The sequence below is a fragment of the Drosophila suzukii genome, chromosome X, assembly GCF_043229965.1.
Source record: "Drosophila suzukii chromosome X, CBGP_Dsuzu_IsoJpt1.0, whole genome shotgun sequence".
In the NCBI taxonomy this organism is placed as follows: Eukaryota; Metazoa; Arthropoda; class Insecta; order Diptera; family Drosophilidae; genus Drosophila; species Drosophila suzukii.
Genome location: NC_092084.1, coordinates 30,832,570 through 30,841,764, shown reverse-complemented (window position 1 = coordinate 30,841,764; position 9,195 = coordinate 30,832,570). Strand labels below are relative to the sequence as shown.

Sequence of the window (9,195 nt, the reverse complement as noted above, 5' to 3'; positions counted from 1 at the left end):
TTTCAGAAATTGTATTGCACATTGCGATCGAACCGAAATTAATGTAGATATACCCGCTGAAAGTACAAAAAGTTGTCTTTATTTTGTTCTTTTTTTGTATATACACTATAGCCTATAGCGCCATTATTCATCAGAACAATTTAATCTCAGAGTATACAATTTTCCGTAAGTGCGAGCAAGACAGGCAGTCGTCATCTCTAATGAGTAATTTGTAATTTTCCTATTTTAAAATACCTAAATACGGTACTACCGATAGTCAAATGAGCAAATTTAATCAAGCTGCGATAAAATGTGATCGAGTATCGGATACATCGATTAATCCCTAACGAAATCGAGATTCTCCCGAAACCAAAAGAATCGACAACATATAAGATAGGGACAGAAAGGTTTGCTATTTCATCATGGAATGATATACCACCCAACAACGAGTCAAAAATATTAAAATTTACTACCGAAATTCGAAGTCAGTGGCCTCAACTTTAAGAGCGCTACGTACAATTTATGGTTGTTAAAATATCGACAATCAACAATTGAGCGTCCAGTGAAAAAACTTGAATCCGCATGCAAATTAATTTTATTCGTTGTCGTTAATTTAAAAAAATCTAATTTTTATTTTTATATTTTATTTTTATTGGCAATAAACCTTAATTCACAAACTCACTTATACATCAAGACACTTTTACTTTTAATTAGGTATGTCCGGGTCCTCGGAGTCCTTGGCCAACGCTCCTAAAAAAATGTAATGGCATATGTTTAGAAATGCGTTTTACTTGTTTATTTTTATATTTACCTTTAAGAACTCCGTAAAACCCTATACAGGATCGGAGGGACTTCTTCCCGTTGGACCCGTCCATATTGTAGTTATTTATCATTTCCTCGGCTATGACCAGTTTGAACCGCTTTGACAGCGGTTCGCTACCAATTATTTTTGATATTTTCTTTGTCTGCAAATAGAAATAAAAAAGAAACATAGAAATGCAAAAACAAGTCGGCCTTGCTCGAAACTTACGTAAAAACCGATGAGCTCCGGGGTCAAGGAATTTTCAAACGCATCTAGTTCCTCTTCCGTTTTTAACGGAAACGGTACCACGCCCGAAATCTCCTTGTCTGGAGCGAACGATACCTTCCAAATGGCGGTGGTTTTCGCCACTTTGTCCGCCAAAATGTCGAGCTTCTGCGATATTACAGAGATCTCCCGGAGGGTTTGGAGAACCTCTTCTGAAATTTTAATTTATATATATTACAAAAAATAAATAAAACATCAAAATAGACTGAAAATAGTAATCGCCCTGATTTTTAGAAATTTGTCGTCAATGGCGATTTATTTTATACATTTCTGCCAAATCAAACTGGACTCGACGCACTTTTGATTCTGGCTGAGACATACTAATTTAAAAATGTTTAAAAAACCAAAAAATAATGAAATCAAATATAAGTAAAAAATTATAAATTAATCAAATTATAAAAAATAAACAAACAATTATAAATGAAAATAATAATAAACAGAAAATAAACAACAATTGTTAATAACGAAAATATTAGTAAATAGTTAGAAATAAATAAAATTATAAAAAATAAACAAAAATAAGGGAAAATAATAAGAAAAAAAATAAATAAACAATAATTGTAAGTAAAGAAAATTAAAAGAATAATAAATAAAATAACACAAGTGCCGCTTTTTTTTTTTTTTTGGTACTCGAACTGAGGTAGGTGAATCTTCGAAAGATATTTAAAGCGCCGTCGCAATAAATATGCCCGATTCATAATAAAATTACGCCTACGGACTAAACACCTCCTTTACAAAAAAAAAAACTAAAAATCCAATTTAAAAAAAAATGCAAATATGGAACTACTACTATTTTTTCTAAATAAGGAATGGCTACCGCTTTTCTCCTAAATTCCATTATTGAAAATCTTTTTATACTAGATGGAATTTATAAATTAACTAAATATATACCTAGGCCAGAAGAATTCATTGGCTCAAAAAAAAAACTGTCCCTATTTTGCAATTCCCTTCCTTTAAAAATTTTCCCATCTTACTCTTCGAAAGATTCTATTTGAATTGAAACTTCATCTCCTACAAAACAAAAATTGTCTGGTTGCCTATCACTAAGTGTGCAGTCGTTCATTTTAAGATTTCTGCCTACTAATTTTATTTGTTCTTCTGCTGGGGCTACGTATTTTTCTTCGACTATCTTCCTAAATATTTGTTCTAAGATAAAAGATTTTTATCTGACACATTTATTAAGGAGCTGCAAGTAATTCTCAAAGGAGTAAGAAGATCATGAAACCGGATTTCCGACTTGATTGATAGTATCTCTTACATGGAGTAAGCCGTGAACATTGTAAGTCACACTGTTTGCTCCAAAAACAATGGGGAAATTTTCAACAAATAGATTTAATATTTGTTGAGCATTTTCAACAATATTTCCCCGTTGCTTTTGCGAACAGAGCAGTCTATATGCGCAGTGCAGTAATAAAAACAAATAATACTGGTCATCAAATATTGAATCTTTAAGAGCTACAATACCAGTGTATAATAAGAACTGCCTAAACTCTGTGCTTTTCCAGTTAGGAAGCTCTAACAATGTCCTCGGCTTCCTTGCAAATTCCCTAGGTATAAAAGTTCGCTTGACATTAACTTAGCGGAAATACTGTTTTGGTTTTGTTTTGAAACTTTATTTATAACTTTGTTATAATAAATTCGTTCTAAAAATTTGCGCACTATCCCCAACTCAATAAGATGCATACAATCTAAAGGAACTTGGGTTATCATACGAACACCATGCGTTTCAAAGGCGGACGGACTATTCAAATAATCTTTGCTGTAATGGTTTGGATAAATTCTATTCGCAAAGTCTTCATCAGTAATTAACTCACTAGCAACAGTACTGTATGTTAATGTACCATCTATTTTGTGACCAACCTGAAGACATTTGGTACAGCCGTGACTGAATGTATGTCCAGGGGTTCCTGCAGGTGCATCACAAACCACCGCCCTAGGTTCTATATTTACTTTTTTGTTTAAAATTGTAAGTCCGTTTATAAAAAGATCGGACAATTCACTAGTAAATTTTGACATGTATTGAACACAATTAGATGGCTTATTTTTAGATGAAAAAACTCCTACTGGAAAGACGGGGCATTTATTAATATAATTCACTCGAACTAAAATAGGCCACAATTGTGCACGAGAGCGTCAATATTAACGTCAATGCTTAGAACTTCTGGTAATTCTGCTACCACAGATAATTTTACTAATTGCTTCGATAAGCCAATATGCAATAGGAGTAATATCTGGTGTATTCCTGCATTTAAATTTATAAAAAGGCCTAACATTTAAATTTTCTTCATTTAAAATGTTGATTAGATCTATAGCGCAACTACGAGTTGCTTTATAAACCACTTCTTCAACTTAAAATTTAAGTCTCCCTGATCGGACTTAATGTTTTCTATATCTTCCTGATTAACTTCTACATTCCTGATCTACATCTAAATTTTCATGAACTTCTAAATATTCCTCACCTAACTCTAGATTATCCTGACCTACTTCTAAGTTTTCCTGATCAGCTTCAATTTCCTCGTGATCCCTAATTTCGCCAATATGTACGTTCGAGTTCTCTTCAACTTCGAGAACCTGGCATTTTGATATAAAACAAAGTTATTTGTAAGATGAGACCTGGAAATCAAAATATGGCATTTCACTTTTGTTTTAATATATTGGGTTGCCCAAAAAGCAATTGCGGATTTTTTTAAAAGAAAGTAAATGCATTTTTAATCAAACTTAGAATAAACTTTAGTCAAATATATAATTTCCATTTTCTTCGATAACCTTTTGACATCTTCCCGGCAAATTTTGTATTCCACGCTCATAGAACTTCTGGCCTTTATCTGCAAAAAACTGAACCAAGTGCGATTTTATAGCCTCATCATTGCCGAAAGTTTTACCATTTAAGGAGTTCTGCAAAGATCGAAATAAATGGTAGTCTGATGGTGCAAGGTCAGGGATATATGGTGGATGCATCAAAACTTCCCAGCCAAGCTGTCCCAGTTTTTGCCGGGTCATCAAAGATGTGTGTGGTCTGGCGTTGTCATGATGGAAAATGACACCTTTACGATTGATCAATTCTGGCCGTTTCTCGTTGATGGCTGCATTCAATTTGTCCAGTTGTTGACAGTAAGCATCCGAATTAATCGTTTGGTTCCTTGGAAGCAGCTCAAAATTTGAGCTGGTTCACCATGCTTGGACCATGATCGTTTTCGATTAACGTTATTGTAAACAATCCATTTTTCATCTCCAGTTATGATTCGCTTTAAAAATGGATCGAATTCATTGCGTTTAAGATGCATATCACGAACGTTGATTCGGTTTGTTAAATGAATTTCTTTCAATTCATGTGGTACCCAAATATCAAGCTTTTTCACCAGTCCAAGACTTTGTATGTGATAATGAACGGTTGATTTTGGTATATTTAACTTCTCTCCTATCTCACGCTCAGTTACATGACGATCCAATTCGATTAATGCTTTGATTTGGTCATCATCAACTTCATTTGGCCGACCTGAACGTGGCTCATCTTTAAGTGAAAAATCTCCAGAACGAAACCAATTTTGACACTGTGTTTCTTTTAAGGCTTTATCACCATACACATCACGTAACTTTTTGGCAGTCTACTGAAACAAACTTGCGCTGCGTAAGAAGCTCAGGAATCTGCACGCCAAATCTCAATAGCCTAGCTCCCATAGTTTCCGAGATCTCATAAAAACGTGCACAAATAATTATACCCGTTACTCGTAGAGTAAAAGGGTATACTAGATTCATCGGAAAGTATGTAACAGGCAGAAGGAAGCGTTTCCGACCCCATAAAGAATATATATTCTTGATCAGGATCACTAGCCGAGCCGACCTAGCCATGTCCGTCTGTCCTTCTGTCTGTCCGGATGAACGCTGAGTATCTGCCTCTCTTTATTGCACGATCGTTTTCGTAGGCAGTCTTCTACGCTGCGCCGACTGCTCTGCTGAGGTCAACAGCGGCATAGCGTTTTAGGCCCAGAAAATAAAAAGCCTTGCCTTGAGCCATGTCACCGCGTCCCTACTGCAGAACTGAAGGGTTATTTATCCTAGCAGGAAAAGGCAAAGACAGAATCTTCAACAAAGGCAATTGTCGCTGAAGGCAAGGGCAACACCTCTGAGATGGAATTCAAAAATTTGTTTATAAATTCCATAAGTGGGACCGTTTCACGGGTTGGATAACTTGCACGCAAGTCCTGGCTCAAGAAAATTAATTTTGTGATTGAACAGGTTGAAACATCTTAAACTAACTTTAATTTATATATATTAAATTAAAATTATGCATTTTTTTTGTTTTTTGAGACAACTGCAAATTGCCACCAACCACTTATGTTAGCTATAGCTACTGGGCCTTAAGCTAGGAGCATGTTATGTACATATTTTCAGCAAAAGTGTATTTATATATAGTTATTACAAAAGTTTATATATTATTGAATAACCGTATGGCCTTGGAGAAGGTTTGGATTGGGGTGTTTGCTGCGAACAGTAATGCCTTGCACATCCTTGCTATGCTCATTTCAAACCTTAGCTCTATTGGCATCAATTGGGCTTCAAAAAGGAGATTGTTGGTGGGGGTGGTGCGAAATGCTCCAAACGCAAGCCTTAAGGCTGAATGGTAATTGGCTTTAAGTTTTTTTAAGTATGAAGCAGGGCAATTTCCGTAGAATGGTAGACAGTAGTCAATTTTGGTCATTATAGGGGCATTTGTGAGGCTTATAAGAGTCCTTGTATCGCAGTTGTATCTCTGGCTTGCCAACCATTTTATGATGATGATCCGCTTGGAGATTTAAACTGTTAGTGCGTCAATGTGTTCCTTTCACCTGTATCTCTTGGTTATGGTTAAGCGAAGAACCTTTATGTGGTCGCTTGAGCTTAGAGGGTAAGCGGTCGAGTTGATCTTAAAATTGCTATTAGTTTTTCTACATATGTGTATTTAGAAATGGAAAGCTTCGCGCAAGAATAACTACTCCAATTTAAAATGTCAGTAAAAGTGAATTTATGTTTGCGGTGATGGTCCTTTTGCTGATCTGTATTACTATAGTGAAGTCGTCGGCGTAGGAAACGAAGTTGAACTCCTTGTAAATAGCAATCGTGCGGCACAATTTATTGTATGCAATAAGGACGATCATTGTGAATAGGCTTGCTTTCTGATTATACGTTTTTTATGTTTATTCTTCTGTTGCTGAGATATAACATGATAACATATCTTAGAATTCCAGAACCTATTCGCCATCTGATCAGTTCATCTACTATCGTATGTATTCCAATTTGGTTGACAAATGTCTTCTTGTCGATAGGGCAGCGTTAGTCTTATGATCTAGCAGTGCTAGGCACTCAGATATCGACATACCTTTTCGAAAGCCAAGTTGACGGCTACCGATGAGCTTGCAATTCGTAGCAAACTACCACAGTCTGTTCGCAACAATTTTTTCGGGATGAATCATTTGGAGAGAAAATGCAGTGAATGAGAACTAAAACGCAGTCTGTCTTTATGAATACATTCAATAGTGACTGTGACATTAACATACTGGTTGAGACTTGGCTAAATTCTGTAAGGGCGCGTGAGTTACCGACCAGTCGGTAGGTAACGACCCCCCGGCCAAGCCACCCAGAGCTACCCTAGAATTGGTACGCTGACTGGGCGGCCACTTCATATTTATACGGATACAATTATGTTGCAATCTAAACAATGTACAAAATCGGGCAACGACCACTTGAGTCGTTGCCCCGCTAACGTTTTGCTGACACTGCAACAGGATGCCCCGACCCTCAGGAAATATGACACGAGCAGCACTTGGATTGGAGTTCCAGATAAACATTCATTTATTTCACTTTGTAGTTATGTATAAGCATTTTATGTATTAGCATATAAGACTCTATGTACACTTCGGCAGCGGCGGCTACTCAGCCACCGCTGAACAATATAGTTGTCAGTTTGAGAATTAACTCCAAACATAGCGGTTCCATTTTATTTCGAGACTTAAAACCAAATCAAGAACTATCCGAGGACCAGTAACCAGAACCAGGAGAAACCCACTCTTTGGATCCAGGAACGGAACCATAACTGGCGCAGCCGACTGACGAATCAGGATGGACCTTATCATCTTTGTTACATTGTAAGAAGTACACACAATAGGAAGGTGAAGTATTCTTGTGAATCAATATAATGCCCGAATTAAAATGAAAAGATGCAACCGTGATAATATGACAAAACAAGCAAAAAAGTTTTATAAATTTAAAGGACGTGTAAAGAAAATTAAGGAATAATAATAAAAAAAAAAAAAAAAAGAAGAAGATGAGTGCAGTGCAATTCTTTGAAATTAAAATAAACTTGGCCAAGGCCCAATGCCGTCGGCAAATCTTAGCAAATTGGAAAAAGATTAAAAATTACTGTGAATAAAGTTGAAAAAAAAAAAATAAAGAATATATATATACAAATAATTATCAAAAATTTGTGAGAAGTTAGAGTGATTTAGTTCTGCAATCCCATCGCGTGTTTTGCAGGATTTCACCAACAAAAAAAGAGAAGAAAGAAGAATAAAGATTAAAAGAAAAATTAATATATAAATTGGCGAAATAGTTCTGCAATCCCATCGCGTGTTTTGCAGGACTTCACCAACAAAAAAGAAAGAAGAATAAATATCAAAAAAAAATTAAAATATAAATTGGTGAAATAGTTCTGCAATCCCATCGCGTGTTTTGCAGGACTTCACTAGCAAAAAAAAAAGAAAGAAGAATAAAGATCTAAAGAAAATATATATATATATATAAATTCGTGAGATAGTTCTGCAATCCCATCGCGTGTTTTACAGAACGTCAATTTCACGATTTATGGCAAATTGTGTTATTGATCTCGCTGATGTTTTTAAATAAAAAATAAAAATAAAAATAAAAAAATATTAGAAGAGAAGATATTATTAATATAATAAAAACTTTATGAAACAATTCTTGTAATCCCATCGCGTGTTTTGCAAGGGTTTCAGTTTCAAGGTGATTCAAGTGAACTTCATTGAAGGCTGGTTTCAGTACACCTTATACATATACAATTTGTTGAGAAATAAGAAATCTTTTGCTTGTTTTCTTTATACGTCGGTAATTTAAATCTTGGGACCACCATTCACTGATGGAAGGGTTTTCTTATGTAAGAAGTTGAGTAAATAATATTATCTTACAAATAAATGCCACAAGAATACAGCACCGAAGAAAACACTCTGCACTACAAGCTTCAAATCAACACCAGTAACTTTATGTACATACGACACGATAGTTTTAAGCATATTTTACACCTTACACTGAGCACATTTTTTATTTTTCCCTAAAAGTAACAATAAATTAATTTAATGCCTAATATTGCGAAAGTTAGGAATTTGCTACCTACAAACAAAGTCACCACTAGAGGAGCTAGTAAAAAACAGACCACTAATAGCCAGACAACTGAAGGAAATTCGCTGTCATTAAGACCAATAGTTACACCCTCACCTGCGACCATGGACTCGAGCAATAATTCTTCACCATCTCACCTTAGTTCTGCGGTTGTAAATCATGCGGATTTGTTATGAAAATTCCAGACGTTATTCGTTTCTTACCTCCTTACTCTGGGGACCCCTTTGCTTTGAACGAATTTATAAACAATGTGGAAGAGATAATTCTAATGATTAGGGGTACGGACCAGACTCCGTATGGACAGATGCTTCTTAGGGCAATTAGACAAAAGATAGAAGGCAAAGCAAACGAGGCAGTAATCGCTTCGGGAGCTAGACTTATCTGGGACGATATTAAGGATGCACTGATAAGGCACTGCAGAGATAGGAGGGACGAGGATACCCTCATGTCAGAGCTTTATAATTTGAAACATAAACAGCTACCCTTGCAAAGATCTTATGATCAAATCACAAAAATTAAACTAGCATTGTTCAGGATAATCGATAACTGAACAACTCGCGATTAGAGTTAGACAAAGGGTAGTGTCTCAAGCTTGCTTATCAGCGTTCCTCGCAGGGCTCAGAGGAAATTTGAGCGCCATAGTTAGAGCTTTCAGACCAACAGGATTGGAGGAAGCTTATGATATGGCTATGAAAGAAAGAAATTTGTATTTTGCGGAAAATGCCACGTACAGTGTGCAG

The 9,195-nt window shown here is 35.7% G+C and overlaps 1 protein-coding gene across 1 annotated transcript; it reads right to left on the bottom strand.

Moving 5' to 3' along the window:
- Positions 1–685: 685 nt before the first annotated feature.
- On the bottom strand, positions 686–6,201 carry LOC136117768 (uncharacterized). Its single transcript, XM_070997608.1, has 5 exons — positions 6,109–6,201; positions 3,526–3,637; positions 1,010–1,218; positions 791–944; positions 686–729 (listed from the first exon to the last, which is right to left on the bottom strand). The coding sequence occupies exons 1-5, from the start codon at positions 6,199–6,201 to the stop codon at positions 686–688; spliced, it is 612 nt and encodes a 203-aa protein (XP_070853709.1).
- Positions 6,202–9,195: the final 2,994 nt, after the last annotated feature.

Bases quoted from the DNA above. Each gene is read 5' to 3' on its own strand.
- LOC136117768 (XM_070997608.1), bottom strand. From the start codon at position 6,201: ATGATCGTCCTTATTGCATACAATAAATTGTGCCGCACGATTGCTATT. The intron at 3,638-6,108 runs GTAATACAGATC...TCAAAATGCCAG, and splicing joins ACGCCGACGACTTCACTATA to GTTCTCGAAGTTGAAGAGAA. The intron at 945-1,009 runs GTAAGTTTCGAG...TTCTATTTGCAG, and splicing joins CGGAGCTCATCGGTTTTTAC to ACAAAGAAAATATCAAAAAT.